At 38.7% G+C, this 26,865-nt stretch overlaps 2 protein-coding genes across 2 annotated transcripts; one reads left to right on the forward strand and one right to left on the reverse strand.

Annotated features, from left to right (window-relative positions):
- The first annotated feature begins 333 nt into the window (after positions 1-333).
- LOC137714394 (uncharacterized) lies at positions 334-960 on the forward strand. The gene has a single exon (XM_068453623.1). The coding sequence runs from the start codon at positions 334-336 to the stop codon at positions 958-960; it is 627 nt and encodes a 208-aa protein (XP_068309724.1).
- Positions 961-2,147: 1,187 nt separating this feature from the next.
- Positions 2,148-3,174, reverse strand: LOC137714881 (AT-hook motif nuclear-localized protein 28-like). The gene has a single exon (XM_068454042.1). It carries the CDS (start codon positions 3,072-3,074, stop codon positions 2,148-2,150), a length of 927 nt encoding a protein of 308 aa, XP_068310143.1. The 5' UTR covers positions 3,075-3,174.
- Between the last annotated feature and the right edge of the window lie 23,691 nt (positions 3,175-26,865).

Below are 26,865 nucleotides of genomic sequence, written 5' to 3' on the forward strand. Positions count from 1 at the left end.
TAAGGTTAAAATGTTTGCTTGGCTTATGATTCAGGAAAGATTGCAAACCAAAAAACGCTTAAGTTGATTTGTAAAAAACTTTGATAAGTTATGTCCATTATGTAATACAGCCGAAGAAGATCAATGTCATCTCTTTTGTAATTGTGTTTTTGCTACTAAAGTTTGGAGCTTAACTTTTGGTAGTTTTAATAATGGTAACATAAGTACTAATGATAATTTTTTTTGATTGGATGGAATCCTTAAGTTCTAATGACAATGACGGCCTTTCTAATCTTAGTAAAGTAATTCTAAACTGCTAGCAAATGATGGAAAGAAATAACTCGGTGTTCAGAAATGTGCCCCCGATCTCGGCGCGTTGTGTTTCTGTCGCCAGTAGTGTTGGTTCGGCTTTTTTACAAGGCTAATGGGAAGTGTGACTCCAAGGAGGCTTTACCTATCTCTTCCTTTATTAAATGGCATCCTCCTGACCGGCATGATGTGATTAAACTCAATTTTGATGGTTCAGTTTCGAACAACCGTGCTGCTACTGCCTTTGTGCTCTGTAACAGTAATTCACAGGTGATTAGGGTGGGGGCTTTTAACCTTGATGGTGCTATTATTTCGGTAGCAGAAGCAACGGGTTTGCGAGAAGGGCTCCAGTGTGCTAGGCGCAAGGGTTTCACCAAAGTGAAGGTGGAGGGGGACTCTAAACTCATCATTGATGCTGTGCAGGATCACTGGGGGATTCCTTGGAGAGTCAGCTCTATAATCAATGATATTCGTATCCTGGCTCGATCTTTTAGTCATGTTGATTGGAAGCACATTTTCAGGGAATCAAACTTTGTTGCGAATGCTTTAGCTCACCTTATCCTCTCCCTCTCGAATCCTCATTATTGGGATTTCTGCTTACCTGATGTTGCTCCTCCTACCTTTAATTTTGATTGTATTGGAAACGGTTGTACTAGAGGTTTCATGCTTTAATGAATTTCTTTGCATCAAAAAACAAAAAAAAAGCAATAAATTTCTAATATTGAAAATAAAAGTTTTAAACAGTTGTTTGTGAAAATTAAGTCTATGGTGGCTAAATTAAACACCCTTGGGCCTTGGCACTAATATAAATCAAGTCTAGCTACTAAAATATACATAGCATTGAAACCACATTCGGGGAAAAAGAGTTAAACATCATATTAATCTTAATTAACATCCAAAACTTCTGGGTCACAAAGAAATTTGCCGCACATACAGCAACAACAAGAAGGAGATACGTATGCCATACTATACATTTAACTACCGGATAATGCTAAGTAAACTAAATTTGTATGTTAAATTTACAAACTAAATGAGGTGTTATTAATAAAACAATAAACATATTACAAAATTTGGTCTACAAATTTAATCTCTCTAACATTATCCTTAATTATATAATGCTAAAATTGTTTTAACCAATTTACAGCAACAGAAGAAAGATGACAAGAAACAAAGAAATTAGGATAATGCTAGAGAAATTAAAATTTTACACTAAATTTACAAATTAAATGATATATTTCGTCTATAAATTTAATTTCTCTAGCATTACCCTTAATTATATAATGCTAAAATTGTTTTAACCAATTTACCTCAACAGAAGAAAGATGACACGAAACAAAGAAATTAAGATAATGTTAGAGAAACTAAAATTTTACACTATATTAACAAATCAAATAATGTATTATCAATAAAAATTAAGTAAATTACACAACACTTCGAAGATAACTCAATCATCAGCCACTTCGTTTGGTTTATAAAATTTAGTTTAAAATTTTAATCTCCCAAATTTTAAAATTGTTCCAACTTGCAAATATTCCCTCAATTTTCTTGTTCAATATACAGTATCACTTGTTACCAAGGAGCGCGATAGAAATTAACAATAAAATAAAGCCTAGTTCGCTATTTTAGCTGAGGAACTCAAATTACATCAACGTATTTCATTTTTAGGTTTCATCAATAACTAAAACTACAGAGAGAGAGAGAGAGAGAGAGAGAGAGAGAGAGAGAAGACAATTATGCTAAATCATATGTTGCTGCCAAAATATCACAAAAGAAATTACTAGGCAGCTGCTACGACTAAGTAAAGATGGCATCATGAATTAATTCCAACTTGAAAATATTTGATATTTCAATTGTTTTTCTCAGTAAGGAGTGCGAGATGGAGGACCCCAAGCCATGACTTGATGATGATGATCAGGAGGGCTAGTGTTCATCTGGCACGTTGGACTCGCAACACCACTGCTACGGCCGCCGCCGCCGCCGTAAGTGTGACAACTTTTTTCATTAATGCAAGGCTTAGTATCCTCCTCACCTTCATATTCACCGCCACCCTCAACAGTCAAAGGCAACCTCTGAAGGGTCGGATCCAAAAACGTGGCGGCCACAACCATCACGGTACTCGCCGCCACAACCTTGCCCCCAACAATCCCTCCAAACACGTGCCCTTGCGCCCCCGCAAGACATACCGTGAACGACGAACAAGCCAGAAGAGAACAAGTCCCGGACGTCGGTACTACGGCCGAACCACCATCACCACCAGCGGCGGAAGGAGAAGAAGAGCAAGTGATGACGGCCGGGAAGGAGTCTATGTAAGAGCCGGAGAGAGAGAGGAGATTGAATGGACCCTGAAGAGACAGTGACGGTTCGTGGGGCCCGGCTGGGTGTCTCAGCTTTACGTTCAACACCGCCCCTGAACCGCTCAACACACTGATGCCAACGTGGCGCCTTCGGGCGTACTGTACAATCGTCTCCACCACATCGGACCCGGCGGAGATCTCGAGGACCACCGCCTTCATCGCTGACCCCGAGTCTTTGGTGATGACGATCGGGGGTTTGGGCTTGTTCTTGGACCCCGGCGGTCTCCCTCTCGGTTTCTTTGAGTTTGAGATGATAATATCACCCGACGGTGATACCATGTTCTTATGTCCGGACGACGAAAACCTGCCTCCTCCACCACCACTTGCGCCTCCAGAGAGTGTGGGGACGCTCCGGGGGCTGTGCATGGAGTCATCGTCGGAGGCTTGTGGAAGAGAAATTGCTGCAGCGCCACCAGCACCAGAGTCTGCCATTTTGAGAAACAAGAACAACACAAACACAAGAGAGAAGAAATAATTTGTTTGAAGGGCAAACAGTGTTTGGGGTTGTTTTATATATAGCCAGTTTCAGGTACCATCTGGGATTATCTGTGCTCAGTGATGGACAAGTACTGAAGAAAGGAAGGAGGAGGGCCCACAGAAAAGTGGACCCAACAGAGAAACAGAGAACAGAGAGCTTCTGGTTGGACAGAGAAACGGTGGACGTATGATCCTCTGGTTATTGGTTGTTGGAGAAATTTTTAGTTGTGACAGAAATAGAAGTGGTACACCATTTGTTTTAATAGGAATAGTGAGAAATTTTATTTTTGAAGTTATTAACTTTTTAGTATACATATCCCACTATTTATTTATTTATATATGATGTATCACTTTATGTATCGATCACACTAAAAATTCTCTTAAGCTATGGCTCCAAGTACATTGTGACATTGTCCATTTCCATGTATTGGACCCGCAAATACGCTGAGGCCTACACCTGTCAAATTTCTTGCCCACCTGAACACGAAGCAAAAATATTAGGTTTTGGGTCAATACGTTAATTGATTGGGTTGTCTGTTTAAAGAGTTCTTAACAAGTTTATCTATGAGTAATCCGTTTCACCCCATTAAAAAACATTAATTTGATAATTTTAAACTACTAAAAAAATCTTACTAGCTACCGTAATAGCCAAAAACTTTAATCTTACATAAGTGAGATTAAAATATTCCAAAGTACATTAAAAATACCAAAACAATTAAAAATTCATAATAATTAATTTACAACTGTGCAAAATGTGAAAGAAAATTATGCAAATGTTTGGGATTGCATCTTCTAAGCTTTAACGATGGATACATTGTCATTTGGATTTTTAAAACCTTACTAAACCCTCTTTATTGAAACCAAATTCGTGCACTGCTGTGAGCAGTGGAGATGAACAAATCTGAGTAACATGTAAAAAAGAAAAAAACCGTGAGCAAGCCTAAGATCTGGAGGGGGGAGGAAGTGGGGGTCTGCCGGCCAAAGGCTCTGCGACAGTCAAGTGAGTAAGCACATATAAGACTCAAGCAGTGAGCAAAAAAATTTAAGTGCAGAGATTGTGTTATCAGAGACGAAACCTAAATACGTATATATATATATATATATATATATATATATATCTATCTATCAATATGGAGAGAAACCTTTTTAGGATAGAATCCTTGTTCTAAGCTGGGAGAATCCTAGAGGAAATCTAGAAGTAGATATTGCATCCTCTTTAGGAGTGTGATGTGGTGCACACCAATTCTTAGATTGCAGGAACACCAAGACTTATGGAGATATGACCAATTCCATTCTGGATTGATCAAATCCTGTCTTGTGGAACAAGCATGGTCGTTCCAACTAAGTCGCTCGGACTTTGCCCATTGCCCTGGAGCAGAGTGATGGTGGCATTGCTGCTCTGTTTGATCCAGCTCCACTCATAGCTAGTGAGTCCATGACCGGACTTCTGAGGTAGCTATATCCTGATCAGCCTTATTTTGGCCACATAACTACCCCTAACTATGTATCTGAAAGCAACTTGTTCTCTTTAGGATGGATACTTATCCAAAGATCACACCTTTCAAAGTAAGCTGGAATACGTACCATTTAATCTTCTGTTTTCATGTGGTGATTCGACTCCTTGCAAAGTAATGAAGGCGTTTCGGATTGAGACGTGCAATCTTGAGTACCGTACCATAAATGGTGTAAAGATGATGTCTACTTTTGTTGCGTGTGCACGAAAAATAAGAAATTACCTCTGAAACTCTTCACTGATTTTGACCGTTAGATTTGTTGATCCTAAGAAAAGCAGTTCATATTCAATGGCTAGATGGCTTCATTAAATGCTATCTATTAACCTCGAACCCCTTTCTTCCTCTTTCAAAAAATCCCTAAATGGTTTAAGGAAAAAGGCTCCAACTTTCTTCCCTTACTCATTCAAAAAAAATTCTAATCTTTTCAACCCCTTTCCATGGTATTTGCTAGCAAGACTTCAAAATTACCCAAGGTCTCACCTTACAATCTTTCGCTAACAATAGTCTGCAGTAAAGAAAATGACCAAGCCTTTGTTGAAAGTCGTCTGGATATCTTAAATCAATGTAAAGTTTGGTGGGAACCTAGCCAAGATGTTAATGTGTATCTTATGCTGTTTGATCCCCCTATGTCCCTACACCAGAATTCATCCATGGTTCTTAGACCTAAGTCTAAGGTTTCCTCTACTTGACCTTCTGAATGACATCTTGATCAGCTACAACATGGCTATCTGCAACCTAACCCCTAACCGCTTTCAGACTCATCACATGCTTCAAGATTCTAAATCAATGGTATGGGGCTAAACTTGGCCTTCAAGAATTTAGAGTGTTATTCAATGCACGTAAAAACTTTGATGGCCACTATTACTTCATGGTAAGACCCAACCTCATTTGGGAGCTATACATCTTGGATGTCCCTTGACACGATAATGATTGGTTCAAAGACATTCTTATTGTTGATGGTGATTTGGAGTGAGATGTCTCGAGAGTTAGAGTTAGGACTATTCTTTCTCCCAAGTTTAATTCAGTAATGAATTGGAAGGCGGGGTCTGTCGCCCATAGTTGATTAACCAAGCAATGCAGAATCCTGCCAAGCACTATAAAGGGAAATGGTTGTTTTTCCCAATCTGATTTTCTGATCGTGGGAAGAGTCGTACTGTCAATATTGCTCAAAGTTCCTTATTTGAATCCGGAATGGATTAGAGCAAAAAATGCCCATAAGGGGATCTATTTCTTTAAGTCCAAAATATCTCCAACTTCTAATAAGAAAACCCGAAAAAGATCTGACTCTGCCTCTTCAACACTGTTAGCTGGTCCTTACCAGGCATGTATGTCGATAACAGATACGACACCTGAGAATACAGAAACAGAGAAAGAGACTCCATTGTTAAGGAAAAATAGAGGTGTCGCCATTTTTACAAACGTAGAGCCATCTGTTCCGCAACTTTTCATTGAAGAACCCCCAACTTCTTCCATCTTTCTCACAAGGACCATCGCAAACTTCGAACCTGATACCCCACAGTCACAGCAGCGGAAGGCTTTTCCGGCACATGCTAGTGAAGTCCAGTCCCACGAACTTCCATTTTCTCCAATTTAGACCCTTTTAGTGGCAAAGGGTCTACCCAAACCCGTGGGGGCATTCACCATGGCTGATACTTCTTTACCTACTGCTTTGCATATACTTGAAGGGAGGATGCAGCCTCTACTTGTGCTTAAACCTTGATAAACCACATTGTTTTCCCGATGGATGCCAGCGATCTTCGAAACGCGAATTACGCTTGAGCTCTACTTGGTATTGCGATTGCTCTTGCAAATTAAAAAAAGGTTTGCATAACCTTCGAAGATGTCATGAAAGCCGTTACGAGGTAATACATCATTCCTTTTTTCGCAAAATGATTTCAGTAATTTTCGTCTTTTCCTTCTCACTCGCGTTGGTTAGGATCACGTATGGATGAAATAGTCATTCTTTTGACAAGTGGAGCAAATTCGCCATCTTGATCGGTTTTCCTTACAAGATTCAAAGGCTACATTGAAGCTCGAGTAGCAAGTAGGCGGAACAGAAAGCCATGAAGGAAGCCCATGAGAAAGAAGTGGAGAAGTACATCGACGAGGCCACCCTCGAGGAAATGAAGACGAGTAACTACAAGGCGGATCTCATTAAGGTGCAAGATGAGCTAGAGCAAGAGCTTAAGGTCAAAGTTGAATCGAACGGGTATTATCTTCAAAACGGAATGCTGAGGAAGCGTACGTGCTGGCCTGCAGTCATAGGTGGAGAAACTTCGTAACGAGGTTCAGCAAAAAGACAACGTTCATTGTACTATCTTCAACAACTTAAGGATTTGCATGAGTCAGAGTCTGCGGCTTTTCGTGTTGCTCATAGGAAGGCAATTAAAGAAGAATATACCAAAGGGTATAACCTCGGGTATTTTTCAGGCTAGACGCATCGAGACCATCTTGGTGGCTAGGACATCCACAAGATTTATGAAGAAATCGAAAATACACTTCCTTGTCCTAGAAGACTTACTGAACGAGATCTTGGACTTAGAAGTGAAGTGAGAGGAAGTGTTTAGTTCTAGTGATGATCTAGTATCCAATGTGCCTACTAATCCTTCGACTTCTGCTAGAGAAAAGGGTGCCGCGAAAGGAGATTAACTTAATGTTTTGCCAGGATGGGGGCATATATCTCTTCTATAACTCAAACTTATTTGTCTATGTATTAAAAAGTTTTCTTCTTTCATTAATTGCTTCTTTGTGTGTGTATATGTTTGTCTTTTTAACAGCGATCAAGTTTTGGGAACTTCTTATCATTTGCTTCTATATCCGAGAATATAGTTTAATCCGACAATCATTGACAATCTTTTTGAAGTAAGCTAACTTCGAAGTAATGAGTGACAGAGCAAAACACGAGTAAGTTTGTGAGCCAAGGACAAAGCTCGAACGCCTCCTCAGTAATACTGATTCGAAAAACATTACCTATCCCTATCATGATTACCGAAGTACCACCTTACTCTGGTACCAATATTAAACCCATGAAAAATATTTACTCTGCACTTACCTCAGTTCATTGATCTGATTAAGGATGGGAAAGTAACATCTTGAGTTTTGGAATGGCTTCTAGTCTTTGTCTTGCATGCCCCCGATTCATGGTTGAAGGTCTTCGTATATGTGATGTGTAACTTAAGGAAGGTTTCTTCCTTAGATCGAATTGCCTGTTCATTCCCAATGTATCTTAAACGAAAGTTCTTTAGGGACTTACCCGCCAGCATACGGGTCGAAACCCTTTGAAATCCTTTTGTCAGACCTTACGCATCGAACCTAAAGTGTTTCTGATCTGATTACCTTGGCTAACTTAGCCGAAGAATTTTTGCATATTGGAGCTCAATTGGAACAAATTTCCTCTTAGGGATTGCCTAATCTTATGCCCTATTCGGACTTATTGAACACATGGTGTCGCAAAATATACTTGACTTAATATGTTGGTTCGAGATAGAAGTAGTTGTACTCGAGGTTGGAGTTCAGAGCCACTCTCAGATGATTTCTGGATCGCCCTTTCAACTATTCCATCAAATGGCGTAGTGCCCAGGTTTGAATGTTATAACCCACAACCTTATCAGTTGCGTAAACTTTTCAGAGGCCTGATGGTGCATTGGACTTTCGAGTCAAGGCGCCATGTGCCCGTGTCCGTAGCCTGACAATCTTAACTTAGCTTATTATGGTTTGAGTCACCCACTGCTAATTAAACAGTACGAAATAGGCCAAATGAGATTTCTGACAGTGTTACTTTGGACTTTTAGACTTGCAATCATGCGAAGTTTTCTTAAGTTTATGCTTTATTCAAGTAAGTGAGGTATTCCCTGCATCACTGAAAAAAAAAACAAAAAAAAAAAACCATTGAACATAAGATAAACTAACTTCAGAATCTTTTATGGTAAAGGAAATAGGGTTGTTTGATAAGATGGTGTGATTGAATTTGGGTTAGATTGCATGCATATCTCCAAGAAGGAGAATCAATTGACTAGTGTAGTTCTAAGAAAAGATGATATAATATAAGAATTACAACAGGGATTATCGTTTACGATAAGCCTATAGCAGGGCGTTAAGGATATGAGTTCTCTGTGGACTTGTCTTCGCACAGACAGCAGTGTTGCGATTGAGTCTGGAATGGACGACCTGCATATCCTGGGAAGGGAATCAAACTGCATTTAATTCAGAGGGTGTTTGTTAAGTGATCTGGAGATGTTTGTAGAAAGAGGTGGGGGTCCCTTTTCTTGACATGGAACTTTCAGCTTCTCTGCCTCTTCAATGTTTCGCCCCTTGTAAATTTTGATTGGGGCTGGATAACGAGGCAACTAGTGGTTGGTTGGGTGGACAGTTCCCATGCTATGTGATAGGATTTTTACCATCTGCAAAAGTAGGGATAAAAACACTTAAAAATACTTGCAAGAGAACAAGGTTGTTGTAGTAAGAATGCTCCATGCAAGGTCGTTCCTATAAGGATTATTTGAAATAATTTATGTAAAAACCAAATCTTAATTAATTATTTAAGACAAAGTTTTAGAAAAGGTTGATTTTATGACTAAAAATAATAAAAAAAAAATTTCAATTAAAAACAAAGTAAAGAGATTGGCAAATAAAAGAACAAAATAAAACAGTTATACAAAAATCAAGTTGTAAAAGCACTAGGGTTCCACTGTCAACTTAGCAATATACGTAGTTCTTCTAATTACTTATGATTTATACATGCATATGTTGAAGGTTAGGTTTTCCTAAAATATGCTCTACTTGGACACCCAATCTAAAATGTATACCAAACATGCAATCCGTCTATGGTATTCATATCAAATCTAAACATGCAAGAGTCATTAAGCTTTACGAAACCCTTTGAAAAACCATGCAACCCTTAAGACGTGGTATTCATCCTAAGTGAAATTACAATTATTAACCATAAGAAACTTTAGTCAATTTCAAGGACAACCCATCAACCAAAGTTGCTTCAAATTACTTTTCTAAATATCCTAATGGTAGCTAAGCATTAAGACAAATAGATAGTTTCAAACATGGTGATTAATAATTCAAAACATGCATGCATAATATCATAAGTAAATTGAAAAAAAAAAAACTACATATTCTTGCTAAGACTTGTGGCCTCACCCTTAAAAAAAGAGAATTAGTTACATATAATCACAATTAAATGGCAAAATATCATGAAGAAAATGATTGAAAATACCTTGTAAAATAAAGCTAAATCTTCAAAAACTCTCTAAGTCAAGTTCTCCAAAGCAGTGTGTAGTGAACCCTCATGGTTAACTAGCCTTTATTTATACTACTACAAAATGAAATCCTTCCTCGGAAAGGTCTTAGAATAAAACTAGGAAACAAAATAAATTAAGAGAAACTAGGAAACGATCTCCTAGTCAAACATGGAGAAATCTGTCAGCAAACTGATTAGCCATGTTCTAGGCTGAAAAAAGCTCCAAAAAGGCCCAAGACAGCTTATTTTAAAGATTAAGATGTCTTGAAATTATCTCCCAAAAGAGCCTGAACCCAAAAAAATGTCATTTTGGAGCCAAAAGGCCCAAAAAAGCCCAAAATGTCACTTTGACAGATTCGCGCGCTGGTTTTTTATTGCATCACCATAAAATAACTGCTTGGTTGAAAAATTTGAAACTTTGATGCGAACAATTTCAATGACTCACAAAGATCTTCTAATTGGAATCACTCCAAAATCCATCCATTTGATCACTTTTTGCTCAAGAGGAAGTTGCATATCCTACATTGGAAATGTAATTCGAAGTATCAAAATTTCACCACAATAATAACCAAAATATACTAAGAATAGGGTAAAATATATAATATAAAATCGACTCATCAATGTGATACCAGTTTCGGCCTAGAATGGCGTTTTAAGGAGAGAGGCAGTCCATAACATGGAAAGTCACCAAATGGTTGCATGGTTTTGCCTGGACTGTCAGTTTCATCACATGGTCTGCACTGTGACGCCACTAATAGAGTGGAGGGTAGCTCTTGTTGTGTTCCTTTCAAGTGCAAATATAAGGATAGTATAATGGCACAAGTAAGGGTGTCAAACCACAAGGATTGATTAGACCTCTACAAATTACTAGTTTTATGTGAACCCTAACTAAACAATGAAACTAACAAATTGAGTTTTGATTTTGATTTGAGAAGTAAAGTAACTTAAAATGCAAGAGAATGTAAATATGAATAATAGAATGATTCAAAAACAATGGGAATGGAACTAGGGATACCGATTTCACCGTTATAAACCAATTCCATGAAAATTAAGTCAAAACGTATTCAACTCTCCAATCTGCAACTAGGGTTCATTTTACTCATTTATGATCATCCATTTGATGTGTGGTTGTGATCAAGTACTCCTAATTTGCAACCTAGTTGTGATGTTCAACTTGGATTACCAAATAAGAATCCATTAAGAACTAGAAAACTTCCAAGAACCAAAGAAATCACATGGTAGGATGTATGCATAGTAGTTTCTTCATTCATTCACATGTCTACCAAGATTAAGCATGATGTGTACTATAACCTTGATCAAATAATCTGTAAGAAACCATAATGGTGATCAAACATTAAGATAAACAAACAAATTGAACTATAAAATCAATGAATGAAACAAGAAAACTGATTGATGAATCAACTACTTTAACTTAATAACATAGAATAGTTTTGCAAGGCTACATCGAAAACCCTAGTTATGAACTTAATTACACAACATGATTGCAGAATATATAAATATCAAGAACAACATGAGTGAAATTAAAGTTCATTGAAGAAACCCCCTTAAAGGAATGCTGATGTGGAAATCCTTTAAGCACAGCACGGCTGCGTGGTTTCTTCGGTGGCAGCGGATGGCGAAGGGAAATAGGGTTTTGTTTATGGTAGAAAGGCTAAAGAAAGAGAAGAGAGAAAGCTCTAGGCGACCCCCAAGGGGGGCTTGTGAAAAAGTGATCTAAAACCCTAGTATTTATAGGCTAAATGAGGCTGTAACTGATTGCAAGGTGATCCCAACCAATAAGCCAAAGTTTTGAACGTTTTTCCTTATTTGGCTCCTCCAAATAAGGCTAGATATTCCAATTCATTTCCCATTCTGCTCCTGGTCTTCTAACAAACCAGATTCGTCTTGGATTCTTTATTTGGGCTTCAAAATAGGCCACAAAACTTCTTTCCACATTTGAATAAGGGTCAACCCCAAAAATGGCATGTTTTCAATTCTTTTGCCTTCAAATTGATCCTAAAGTACATGTAAATGCACACTAACACAAAATAAGGTAAAATGCAACCAGTTTAACTCAAAAACATCACTAAGAGGCTAAAAATGGGTGGTATAAATGCATGAAATATATCAGCTATCCTCTTGCCAACGTCATCGGGATGCTAACTCATTCGGCCGCACCCCTAAAGAAGACACTGACTATTGATTAATTGTCTATTAGGACTCGACTAATCATAGCATTGGAGATCAGCAGTCTGATGATAATAGTGTTGTCGCGAGGGGAGTAAGCAGCTTCTAAATCTTAGTCGGAAGGTATCTGGGCGTTATGATCGGAACCGTTGTTAGAGGTTTCCCACGTGCTGCCATTTCATCCTTTCACTTCCTCATAGGCATCCCTGGTTTCTGCCTATGCTATAGATTCTAGATAATGGTCTTTTTTTCCCAAGCAACAAGTAAGAAAAGGTTTCTAGCCTTACAGGGCCTTTTGAGTTGTGTTCCTAGAGCAGATCCTTAGGGTTATGCATCTGGGTTTAGACCAGCAATTTTTATCAGAGCATAGGCTGGCGTCGGCTGGACAGTCGGCTCTTCGAGGGGGAGACGATGTTTCCAAGGTCCTTACTTGTGTTTCTAATCTGGTAAGTATCTTCAACATGTCATCCCACACTTGATCTATAAAGAAATCATTTTCATCGAATGGGGGGATGGCATGGTCACTGCGTGATTGCCCAACAAAGTATTCCATTGGGGTAATATGATTTGGTCGAGAGAAATATGAGTTCACTCTCAATGAAAGTACTAATTGTTAGAACCAAATTCGTGCACCGCAGTGAGTAGCGGAGATGCACAAATCCAAGTAACTTGTAAAAGAGCAAACAACCGTGAGCAAGCCTAAGACCCGGGGCGAGGGCGAAGGGTGTGCCGACCAAAAGCTCTCCAACAGTCAATTTAGTAAGCAAGTATATGACTCAAGCAACAGTCGCGGGCTAATAGTACACTTGTTAAACAATCGAGTGGAATTTCCAAAATTAAGGAAGCCTCGCATGGAGGAAAAGGATTAGAAATTAAATCATTGTTCCAAAGAGTCTTACGTGGAGAAATCAATGATGAAGCAAACTTACTGATGGACTTTCCAATACCAACTTGCCAACATGAACCCTATTCAAGAACCACTTTAGCTGCCAATATAACATGCCAACTAGCAGATGTGCACAAGCCTACATTAGCTTTCTATTTTCATCGCCCTCTCCCCCTCCTCTCACACTTTACTTTTTGTCCTTTTGTCCTTATAAAAAATCAATATAAGATATTGACGGGGCTGAATCGCAATGGTTCAAGTAGGAGGGAAGGGAAGGGGAAAAAGATTAGGAGGGGAGAGAATCTGACACACCCTGACCCGGAATGCCCACCAGGACTTCGAATCGAGCTGTGTTGGCCGACACCCGAGAGGTGACAAAGCATAAAGCGTAGTGATGTGGAAAATATGAATAAATTTAAACCTAAAAATGCCTAAGTATAAGAGTGCGCTAGTGAGCGAGAAGGAACCCATTTTACACATGACGTCAAAGTATAAAGAAAGTATAGTAAAGTGATGAGAATATACCATCGAGGGTAATCTCCAATACCAAGATTTGCCAAGAATCCTCATCGACATGAAAGCTCAGCACTAAAACTTGGAGGGGTGAAAAACAAGGGTGAGTAGGCCTAAAAAATAAAGCTTTGTAAAAATCTTTTCAAAAACATAATAACCCCTCACCGTAAAACAAGTATAGTTTTCAAAATACACATCTACGTATAATAAGAAAATACTTACTCTAGCCTGCAATATCTCAAGATTCAATACGGCATCATATTTCATAAGTAAACGCATAACGTCCGTAATCAACATAATCTCGCATAAGCAACCATATCATATCCACTGCTCATCAACACATGTTGACACACAAGTTCATGCAGAGGTATTCTGACATGAACAGGACTAGGTGTAACAATGATATACGCTCTAGTACTACAATCACGTGAAGATTGGCACTATGCACAGCACATACGAGTCCTAATTGCCTATAGCAATCTAAGATAGGACTGACACCTACAATGGATCCAAAGTGAGCATACGGTGCGATGTGCACATACACGTGAAAGACTGGCCCTAGCCCGGGCAAGTACTAACACCAGTGCATCAAACAATAAGCAAATAACATAAATGCAGCCATGCCATAGTGATTTGATAATTCGAGTCAACATGATATTATTCATAGTCATAAACTTAATTAAGGCATCCCTTCAAATTTATAGTGATTACCTAATTTTCACTGTTACTAGATGTATATATGGAAACTAAATAGGTGTATGTGTGTGTGTGTGTGTGTGTGTGTGTGTATCAAAGAAAAGACCCATTCACATATCATGTCGTCGAGTCGAACCTGCCTCGTAGCATCGAGGGTCCTTGCGATGCGTTTCACCTAGAAACGAAATCATTTATGTAAACATGTAACGTATTAACGTATAAATGCCTTTTCGTACAAAGTACGGCTAATAAAGAAACTATTTTAAAAAGGTTGAATTTCGAAAAACAGACGGCGGATTCAGGTTTGGCATGTCGAGAAACCTAAGAAAAGACCTCAGGTTCCTCCACACGCCACTCACAGTGGCTCTTTCACGCGGACCTACGCGCCTGGAGTACAAATGTAGTCGCCTTCTTCACGAGGACTTGCATTTTGCAGGTTGAACAATCGACTTCCAAAGCTCTAAACGAGCTCAAATCTCAACCAAAATTAATGATTCAAAAACCTAAGTGAAGTAGCAAATGCAGGGAATATACCTATACAAGAGCAAGGCTGAGATATGGTCATAATTGGCCAGAAAAATTCTCTAAAAAATGGCCTAACGTCCACGGTTCCAAGCTCCCAAAATTTATGGGGAAAATTTCACTGAGGTGTAACTGCACCAAAACACCACTAAGACACAGTCTCAAGGTTTTGAATAGAACCAGAACATCACTAAGGTCCAATGGAAGGAAAAACATAACTTACCCAAGTTGGAAAACTAAGGAATGTTGCTAGATTTCCATGAAAGAGATGATGAATCGTGGCAAAGTTCTTATGTAGTGTCGAGCTCCACGTCTGGGTTAATGCTCACAGTCTGAGCTTACAGAGATAGGAAAGGACAAGGCATGGTGGTGGTTCGATGGTCTAACGCACCGGAGTAGTTGAGTGATGATGGTTCGGTGTTACTATGCATGAGGAGTACAGAGAACTTTGAGTGAGAGAGTCTTAGAGAGCTTGAGATGAGAAACAAGTCGTGGCCATCAGCGGTGGTAGCTCCAAGACAAGGGATTTCGCTGAAGTGGTCATGTTTTGCCGGTCTTTGTAACACGGAGGAATAAGGGAGAAAGGATGAGTGAAATTCGAGAGAAAAAATGAGAGAGAGAGTCTTAGTGAGAGAGAGAGTTTGAAAATAAGAGAAATAATGGGAGAGAGAGACCGAGATCTCTGGAGGGTGAAGATATGGGATAGGGCAGGAGTGAGGTGTTGCCCTACGTGTCTCACAAATCAATACAAAATATCTCTAACAATGAAATTACCAATTTGTCCTTAATGTTCAATGTTTCATAAAATTTTAACCGTAACTTCGATTTTGATTCCGCTTACGCCTATGCGTTCGTATCGTCGAGTACTTCAAGAATACGCTAAAAGAATGGTTCATACGTCTCTCTAAACAATGGTCAATGGAAGTCAAAATTCTTGCCTCTAGGGGCATTTTCGTCAATTCACACTTTTAAAATTTATAAAATTGTAGAATTAGGGACAGGTTGTCCCAATCTACCCACCTTAAAAAAATTTCATCCCTGAAATTTGAAATCACTTGTTATACAAAAATAGTGAAAAGACAGCAAAAAAATAAATATGTAAAGAAGATATCAAGTTAGAGGGGTTGCATAAAAAAGAATGACATTCTGTCGCGATCGGAGTGCAATGATTCCTCTTTCATGCCTCCAAACTCATACTTTCCTTCTCCTTCAATACAATGTTATAGTATAATACTCATTATGAAAACATAAAGTTGAAAATATTTATATATGTATAATAACCTCACGTCAATATACATATATAATACGTAAAGTTAAAATAATTGTACTGAAATTTAAAATGAACATAGAAAGTTTTTTTTTTTTTTTTCACCTACGCACTCGTTGCATCATGTACTCCAATGGTAAGTTCGTAGTATCCTTAGGTCAAGCCCAAGCAATGAATAAATAACTAAAAATGCAAACGTAAAAGGTTCTACTTGTCCACTTGCTTAACGAACCCAACAATAAGTTATCGATATTACAGTTTGCATCCCGCAATAACGACAACTCACTGTTGTCACGATAAGAAAGCAACAAATTCATGAGGGTGCAATATTACCATCTTGCCCCTCATTGGGAGATACATACAAATCGTCTAATTAACGTCTCGACCACGCCTCTATACTACCCTCTCGGGTGACAAAGCAATTAGCACACAATTTCCTAAATTGTAATCTCGATTATTCAAATACCTGTTCGTAATACTCCTATGTCAATCATGTGCTATGCATAAAATCTCCATACACATCTCAAATGGTATCATACTCAAAATCAAAAGTGTAACCGCAGTTACACATAACTCTAACAAAGATAAGTGTCAATCATAACCATGCTAAAACTGTAGAACATACAAAAGCAAAATGTTCTCTAAGGTCCAGATAGTTCATTCAGACTAGTCGTTAGTCTGAGGGTGAAATGTGGTGTTAGACAAAAGCTTAGTATGCATGGCTTTCAAGAAGACTTCACAAGACTTGGAAGTGAAACGTGCATCACAGTGAGACACATTAGTGACATGCACACCATGTAGCCGAACAATGTAGTTCACAAGTACCTTAGCGAGCAGATTCATTGTGAATTTCCCTCAAATTTAGCAAAAAAACTATGTCCAGTAGGATAAAAGACCATTCAAGAATTTGAGTGTCAAAACAAGTTCATCAAATCTAGAATACAAGACAACTGGATTGAACACATAACATCTCGCTATAACAGCAGCTTCAAGAATATTCAAGCACCAACGGTAAGGATTCGTTCAGCAGAGTATTTATTGGGTGATTGAGAAATTAATGGTCACAACTATAATTTCAAGGTTCGAGTGATTCACCTAAACGGTCTATCTGCTTCAAAAATAATATGAAGTGTAGTAGGGTAAACATATGCCTAAAGTTGTTTAGAATGTCTTCCAGCACAAAATGTGAATATGGAATCACAATCAACATAGAAGTTGATCGAAATGGCAGAAAAATATGATAAATTTAAGTATGAGTAATTTTACCAAATGGTCTAAAATGTAGTCCTCCCAGGTGATGCGAGATTTATACGCACACAAATTAAACCCTCTTTTTGTCAAATTGTAGTAAGTATGTAAGTAGGGATTGTTCTGGACCGGGGATTAGAAGGGATTGTTAATCACTTGGATTTGACTCAAAAACGTAAAAACACAATATAGAACACTATACTAGACTCAAAGAATTCAAAAATACTTTAAAACATAAACTAAACAGATTCTAAGCACTAAAGAGCAAGAAAGTAAAGGGGGGGGTTTGATTTGACGAAATTAACTAAATTGCACAAATTGTAATTAAAGGCAAAACGTAAATATGAATGTGATGAAAATATGAATGATGGAATAGCCAAGGGGTTCTTCTCCACACATGTTACACTTGCATACAAGATTGATTCTCAGTTGGTCTTTCGATAAATTATGAAACTCAACACCCCGGGTTAATTAGGTCCGCTTAAATTAACCGTCAAGTTCTCCTTTAAGTTAATGAATTGGATGGGTTTGCGCAACGCAATTCACAACATTCTCCAAAAGTCCTTTACGTGAAAAGCACAATAAAGATACAATCAAAGATCATTAAGCATTATGAAAACTATAAGTGTTGACGAGGCATTCGTTACTATGATGAGCATGAAACTCGTGCCAAGAATTCATTTAACGCGATTGTTTATAAGCAACCTCCACTACTTGTGAATATAAGTTCATAACGATTAGGTGAAACTCACTTATATTCTAGCGTCATATTCATACATGAAAATTAAGCGCACATTCTTAATAAACATTCATAAATAAGTTATCAATCAAACGGTTAAACAAATTGAATCCACAACTTATGAAATTCCAACGAAAGTTAATCAATTCATATTGCAAATATAAACATAGTTTCGAATCACCCCCTAGCTAAAGGGGGTTTAGTTCCTCATAACTTTGAAATCAAAGAAACACCTAAACATTCCAACAACTCAAACTTGAATTGTATGAACGTTTAGGCACTCTTCTCTTCCATTCCTCACACGTACAAAACAAAGAGAATTGAATTTAAACTTTGAAATCAAAGAAACACCTAAACATTCCAACAACTCAAACTTGAATTGTATGAACGTTTAGGCACTCTTCTCTTCCTCGTTGTTGTAGCACAAGGTCTAAGGAGATATTTAGGGCTTTAGGTGTATGTGGAATGGAGTGGGGAATGGTTGGAGTGGCTGCAATGGAGGATAAAAACTGCACAGAAATGGAAGGAGATGCACGGCAAGGGTTGGTGTTGGTGTTGTGTGTTGTGTTGTGAATGGAATGAATGGATTGTGGCTGCAATGGATGCTTATTTATAGGTAAATAAGAGGGAACATGACAGCTAGGAGGTGGGTGGAAATGTGGCTGCAAGGTGTGTGAATGATTATGAATGAATGCATGTGAAAAACAGCTAGGAAAACTTGGTGGAAAGCTGGAAATGCAAAGGGAAAAGCTGGAAAGGGAAGGGTAGGTACGGCAAGGAAAGTTTCTTGATGGTTTTGGGGTTGTGATGCATGTATATGGCAGCTAGGGTGAATGATGATGAATACATGTGGATTAAAGAGGGAGAATGTGGTGCAATGATGAAGTGGGAAGGTGGAAATGCAAAAGGGAAATGCTGGAAATGAAGGGGAATGCACGGCATGGGTAGTTTTTGGTGCATGTGGCTGCAATGTTGTGCAATGATGGAGGAATAAGTGCATGTGGTTGAATTGGTGGTGAATGTGCATGGCAAATAATGGATTTGGCTGCAATGGTTTGTAATTGGGCTAGGGTTTAAGTGCATAAAATGGACCCAAATTGCTCCCCCTTGCATGGCAAGGAATGGTGTTTGTGTTAAGCCCACGGCAAGGTGTTATGTAATTGGGTTAGGGCCATTGCTTTGTGTCCTCAAGTGCATACAAGGCCTTCAATTTCATCCAACACTTGGGCGTTAAGCATATGCAATCCATTTAATGCCCCAAACTACTCCAAAATGCATCCTTTCGACAAACACATCTTATGATCCTGAAAACACACAAAAGAAGCATAAAGGACTAAAATAACTAAAGAAACATAACGTAAATGTACGAGAACAAGCCATTTAAGTCGCATGAATATGCTTCTATCACCAGGACCAACGAAAAGTAAGTTAACTAGTCAAGTCGATTGATAATCACCGAAACATCATCATAATATTCACATGTACAAAATACCTCGTATCGAGAGTTTATGGTGATATTTCCCATCTCCATTCAAATACAGAAGGTGATTATAACCACTTGAACGATTTCTTGATGAATTGTAAGTAACGTCTAACCAATACCTATGAATTCCAACTAAAACTGAATAGGACCAGCTGAAAGTATTTCAAGTGTAGATAATGTATTTTGCTGCAGTAAGCAATAATTACGTTTGCACAATCGAGGTGATACACGATAGTGTAATCGTAGATGTTGGTTTGGTTTGATCCTTCCACTACCACTGCCAGAAATTTAGTTTATTTCCAATGAGGATGTATTTGAGAAGTCTAAGATTAATAAAAGTCATGGACACATTTCTCCATCGAGAAGTGTCATTCAGTTTTCAAACGAAGATGATAACCGTTAACTCTAAGTCATAAGTAAGATGGTTCATTTCCTACAATCCCAAACGCGGGGGAACAAATGTAATACTCTGTCATGCTATATCTACACAGCCACAACATCCAGAGAAAACATCATGTTGGATTTCCAAAATTATTGATGCTTCGAAATGCATGAACAATGGTAGGAAATAAACAGCACTTCAGTTGTCATAACTTTAATCATATTTCATGTCTCAGCTAAACTTATTTTCCCCCGGCCATGTGGAAAGGAAAATCACCACTGCTGAAAGTCACTAACAACCTGCCGATAAAATCAACGACGCCAAGGATATCGCAACTTCACAACTATTTGTGGAATATGAAATTTTCAACATTTGCAACCTTTTTGGAAATTGACAAGAATGTCATTTGTTGAGATCATGTCCCCCAAAAAGTACCAACTAAACAAAGGTAATGTTTGAGGAATTTGATATAAAGCTAAATGTCGGTGTAAGGAGAATTTAATCTCGTTGCTAAGATAAGTGAGAAAGTCATCGGTAAGACCACTATGAATTCGACAAGCTACGGAAGAAAACTCGAGTTCCAAAAGTTGGTCAGGTAGACCATCAATTCAAAGTATGGGTTAATAGTTTTAATCGTCACCCGATGGAGTTACTAAAATTTAGGTACGATCCTAAGGTTCAATCTTTCGCCTTCGCGAACTGGTTTTATATTTCCTAGACAAGGTGTTTGGTTTGATAAATTCCTAATCGGTAAGCCTATGTAACTAAGTTCTCTCAATGACGTAGGAATTGATCGAAAAAACTCAAGGAAACTGGTGTAGTACGAGAAAGTGGATTGATGGTGTGCTTTACTTCACCATTTGGTGATATCCCAAATAAAATTTTGAGAAATGACGCCAAATGTATACATCCTCGAAACGTACCATACTACTTCATTTCTATACCCCACGTACTAAAAGGTCTTCACAATTTTCTCAATGCTCATTTCGCTCTTACAGCGGGAAAATAATTCATGCCTTAATTCTAATATTTGTTTGTGGAAGTGATCGAAAAGGTGATTGATCAAAGAGGTTTTAGTTACCTGAATGGGTAATATGGTTAACTACAACCGTGAGGTTTTAGTTACCTTAAGTTTCCATAATTTTAATTTGTTCGGCTCAGATAGCCTATGTTACTCAGTCTATCAATCGCGCCGCTAATTAACACATTTATTATATTTTAATATTGTTCGTTACCCTGAAATTGTAGACCAACGTTTTGACATAAGGGTATCACTCCCAGATACTAGCACATATGCCCGATATCAGAAATCATACCGCCTGAATACTGGTTGACAGTTCCTGGATATCAGATAGTATCGTCAATCAGCAGTGCCACAGTATGCTGATTATAGATTAGAGCCCGCTTGGGTGGATGGTTTCAGATGGATGGTAAGAAATTGGTCATTTGAGGTGGTTCCATGAATTCTATGGAAAATACTCACTACTTCGGGGATTTCTACTTACCGTAGGTATAACAACTCGTATGTCTGTGCCTATGCTCATCGAATTGAAGAATACAACGTTGAAAGGAAATCTAAGACTAGTGTTGGTTGGAGTGTTGATAGGAGCATATTTAGGCAATTTACTTAGCTTGTTTTCGTGCATTTATATTGTTAATTCATAGTTGTTTTAGTAGTTTAAGCCATTTTCGTGTGTTTTTAGGTTCATATGGCTAAGGAAGCAAAAAGATGCATTTTGGAGCATTTTGGAGCAAAATTGGGCTTGGAATGGATAGCATATGCTTGGAGCCAAAGTGTTGGACGAATTTGAAGGCCTTGTATGCACTTTGGACATAAAACAAAGGGCCTAGCCCAATCAAACAATCCTTTAAGCCATGCAAAACCTCTAGCCCAATCAAACAATCCATCAAAGCCATGCAAACCACCATCCACACACACTTCACACAAACCACAACCCTTAGCCGTACCTTCCCCTTGCATTTCCAGCATTCCACTTCATCATTACACCACATTCTCCCTCTTTAATCCACATGCATTCATCATCATTCACTCTAGTTTTAATTCACATGCAAACACATGCATTTCCAACACCAAACACACCTTGCCGTGCATCCCATTCCATTTTCCAGCTTTCCAACCTAATTCACATGCATACCATGACATTATTTCCACCCACATGCACTTTAATCATTCAATCACACCATCACACATTCATTCTTCAACCTTGCCGTGCATATCAACACATTTTAGCCATTCCACATGCATTTCAACTCACATGCACTCATCATCATTCAACCTAGTGTCACTCCCATTCTTTCCCAACAAATAATTCAAGCACATGCTCCCCCTTCTCCATTGCCGTGCACTTTCATACCCTTTCCAGCATTTCCATTTCATTATGGCAGCAAGACATCCACTCATTTCCAGCACCAAACACCATCATTCCAAAAATTCTACCCATGTCGTGCATTCCCTTTCATTTCAGCCAAATCACATGCACTCCCACCCTTTAATTACATGCATTCCCTTCATAAATCAGCCACATGTATTTCCAGCTTTCCACCAAGTTCCTAGCTGTCATGTTCTCTCTTTTTTTCACCTATAAATAAGCATCCATTGCAGCCACAAAACATTCATTCTCACTCAGTCTTCCATATTCAGAAATTCCATTCACAACACAACACACAACACAAACACTTCCCCTTGCCGTGCAAATCCCCTTCCATTTCTGCACCATTTCTTCTCCTCCATTGCAGCCACTCCAACCATTCCCCACTCCATTCCACATACACCTAAAGCCCTAAACATTTCCTTAGACCTTGTGCCACAACAAAGAGGAATGGAAGAAAAGAGTGCTTAAACGTTCATACAATTCAAGTTTGAGTTGTTGGAATGTTTAGGTGTTTCTTTGATTTCAATGTTTAAATTCAATTCTCTTTGTTTTGTACGTATGAGGAATGGAAGAAAAGAGTGCTTAAACGTTCATACAATTCAAGTTTGAGTTGTTGGAATGTTTAGGTGTTTCTTTGATTTCAATGTTATGAGGAACTAAACCCCATTTAGCTAGGGGGTGATTCGAAATACATGTTTATGCTTGCAATATGAATTGATTATCTTTGGTTGGAATTTCATAAGTTGTGGATTCAATTTGTTTAACCGTTTGATTGATAACTTATTTATGTATGTTTATTGAGAATGCGCACTTAATTTTCATGCATGAATATGACGCTAGAATATAAGTGAGTTTCACCTAATCGTTATGAACTTATATTCACAAGTAGTGGAGGTTGCTTATAAACAATCGCGTTAAATGAATTCTTGGCACGAGTTTCATGCTCATCATAGTAACGAATGCCTCGTCAACACTTATAGTTTTCATAATGCTTAATGATCTTTGATTGTATCTTTATTGTGCTTTTCACGTAAAGGATTTTTGGAGAATGTTGTGAATTGCGTTGCGCAAACCCATCCAATTCATTAACTTAAGGAAAACTTGACGGTTAATTTAAGCGGACCTAATTGACCCGGGGCGTTGAGTTTCATAATTTATCGAAAGACCAACTGAGAATCAATCTTGTATGCAAGTGTAACATGTGTGGAGAAGAACCCCTTAGCTAGCCTTCATTCCATTCATTAAATCCAAATTTGTTTTACAATCTGCTTAGTTTATTTACTTGTTTTGTTATTTCAATTTTCGTCAAATCAAACCCCCTCTTTACTTTCTTGTTCTTTAATGCTTAGAATCTGTTTAGTTTATGTTTTAAAGTATTTTTGAATTCTTTGAGTCTAGTATAGTGTTTTATATTGTGTTTTTACGTTTTTGAGTCAAATCCAAGTGATTAACAATCCCTCCTAATCCCCGGTCCAGAACGATCCCTACTTATATCATTACTACAATTGTCAAAAAGAGGGTTTAATTTGTGTGCGTATAAATCTCGCATCAAATTTTGGCGCCGTTGCCGGGGATTAGCAACTTTGCTAATCCCTTGGTTCTTTTCTTTTTGGTTTAGTTGTTTTCGTTTTAGTTTCTAACTTAGTGTTGTTTTCTTTGTTTGTTGTTACTTTTGATATTTGATTTAGTTCTCTTTCTTTGATTTTAGGTACTAGAGAAGTAAGATATGGATTTTGCTAGCATTCAAGCTCAATTGGCAAATCTTACTTCTCAATTGTCGCCGTATGCCGAAAGGACCACAATGCAGAGTGTCCCTACATTTGGTGCTTCATATAGGCAAGGATTTCAAGCCAATCAATGTCCACAAAGAGATTGGAGGGATCATTCAAACTCTATGTGGTGGGAAGCTCAACAAGTTCAACGTGAAGCATATTGGCAGCCATATGAGGAGTTCTATTCAAGACCTATGCAGCCACCACAACTTCATATGCAATATGCTCAATTAAATTCAAGTTCGCCAATAGATTATAATCAAATTCTTAATGAATTAAATTCTTTGGCGCAGGGGTCACAAAATCAAGCCAAAGAGGCTCAACAAGAAGCATATTGGCAACCATATGAGGAGTTCTATACAAAACCTATGCAGCCACCACAACCTCCCCCACAACAATTCCAATCAAGTTCAAGTATGTCCATGGATAATGATAAAAATTTTCAATTACTAACCTCTTTGACGCAGGACGAACAAAATCAAGACAAGAAGTTGGGTAAATTGGAGGAGCAAATTGGGCAGATTATGGAGTTCATGAAACAAATTCAAGAGCAAAGTGAACTCTCCAACTCAACTATTGAAAACTCGAAGGAAGATTTTGAAATCCATAATGCTATCACTTTGGGAAGTGCTATGGAGGTTGGAGCTGACCTAAAAATGTCCAAACATAGCCTAGAAGTGGATGAGGAGCTGCTAATTGAGGAGGAGGAAGAAGACACGCACACGGCAAGGGTAGAACAACCCTTGCCACAGCCCCCTAAGCCCTCTAAACCACCCACCACAAGTAAGGACGTCCCAATTCCATGTTATTCTGATGTTATTCCACCCAATGTCCCTTTTCCTAGCAGGTTTTTGATTCCCAACCAAGAAGAGAGTAAAAAGGACATCGTGGAAGCCTTCCCAAAGGTGCAAAATGCTATTCCAATTCTTGGTGCAACACAACAAGTTTTAGATGGTGTTGAATTCTTCAAAGGACTTTGTACACCAAGAAGAATGATTCAAGAAAAGGTAGTGGCTAGAGATGATGTAGAAGGCATCAAAGAGGACATATTTGAAACCACAATTCCCAAAGAAGTTGGATTTTATGACACGGGACAAGTCATAACTTTCGAAGGGGTGTTTATTCTTGAGTTCATTTCGGAGCACACAGGTAAGCCGCCTCCCCGAATTTCAATTTTCTTTTATACTAACATGTTGTAATCTTGAATTTAAACTATTACCGGATCATTTCAAGTATCACCTTCCATTCAAAGATAAAGTCCATGCCATTTGATAAAAAAAAAAAAAAAAAATTAAAAGAATGTAACTTTCACAAAGGTTGTTTGCTTGATGCCCCACTACTTGGCAAAACTCTCGAAGCAGGAGGCATCGGACCTAGATCATTCGAGGCCACAATACTTGGTGGAACGCTGGATGATCCAGGAAAAAGGTGCCTCTAGAGATAAGCCGCAAGCCTTTGACGGTCACTTTGAATCCGACCTTCAGATTCTTGCAGCTCATCAAGCTTCCTCTTCATGCCCGTCCAATAATTGTTGGCAAGCACGTGCAAACTTCTATTCTCGTGCTTAAGCTGTTTGATCTCTTGCTTGAGATTTTCCACCTCTGCTATCAACGATTCAACCTGACGGGAGCGAGCAAGTAGGCGTTGGCCCATGTTGGACACAGAGCCTGCACACTGAACGCTGAGAGCGAGGGACTCTTGAACGGCCAACTCATCGGACTGTCCTGAAAGCAGCCTACTATCCTTAGGAATGAGGAAGTTCCTAGCTACTATTGTAGCTGTTGTTGCATCCGTCATCATGGAGTCTTCACCTGAAAGAGGACCATTAAAAGATAAGAAAGAAGGGCGCCATACATTACCTTGACGGGGCGCAACCGGATCGTTGCTGAGACTCAAATCTAAGCAAAGGTTCGATGGGTTAGTCATTTTTCAAAGGTGTTCAAAGAGAAGGGTTGGATGGAGTGAAATTTCAAAGGGCCGGAGAAGATTTTCAAGAATGGGCAATCTTCAGGTGTGTATGTTGGGGTGATCGATACCTCTATAAAAAGCCAAGGCGCCACGACCACCGATTCAAAGAGCCGGATTTTCCTGCGTAAAGTTCGGCGACGATCTCTCGGCTTTTCAAAAAACGCGTTCAACTTTGTCAAAAGATCTCTGACAAAGTTGAAAACACGTGGAGGCCATCATCGCAACTACACACTTTTGCCGACAAGCGCAAAGTTCGGCGACGTTTTCTCTACTTTTCTGAAAACGTGTGCAACTTTGTCAAAAGATCTCTGACAGAGCCGCATCCGCACTACTACGTGTCGTTCAGAAAGCGAAGGGGCGTCGTTCAGAAATCGAAGAGGCGTCGTTCAGAAATCGAAGAGGCGTCGTTCAGAAATCGAAGAGTCGTCACTATTTCAAAAAGCCGGATTTGCGGGATCAAAACGTCTGTCGACAAGGGTAAAAGAACAGTACCACCACTTGCTATTGGGAAATCCCTATATATGTCGACCTTCATCTTTTATGGCAAGGCAGACCTGAAGAAAATGCCCAACTCTCCCTCACCTCTGAGGGCGCACTCCCAGCAAAGCCTTTCGAAATACTCAATTTTTTCTTCTTCCCCAAAGATGATACCCGATGCCTGGAGTACAGATGACCTAGGAGGAAATAATAGATTGAAGCATGTGGAGACAAGCACAACAAATACATGTGCTGATTCTTTCACCGCTTCTTCAAAAGCAAAGGTATCTCATATCATCAAGGTCAAAAGCAAAAGTATCTCATATCATGATTTTTCCCTGTCTTTTTCTTTGTCCTTGTTCTTACTCGCATGGCAAAGTGAAAGAAGCAATCAGCCGGCACTTGGAGTCAGTCTTCCGATCTGGAGCCAACTGCCTGGAATCTATTCCTG

Source organism: Pyrus communis, chromosome 14 (assembly GCF_963583255.1).
Source record: "Pyrus communis chromosome 14, drPyrComm1.1, whole genome shotgun sequence".
NCBI lineage: Eukaryota > Viridiplantae > Streptophyta > Magnoliopsida > Rosales > Rosaceae > Pyrus > Pyrus communis.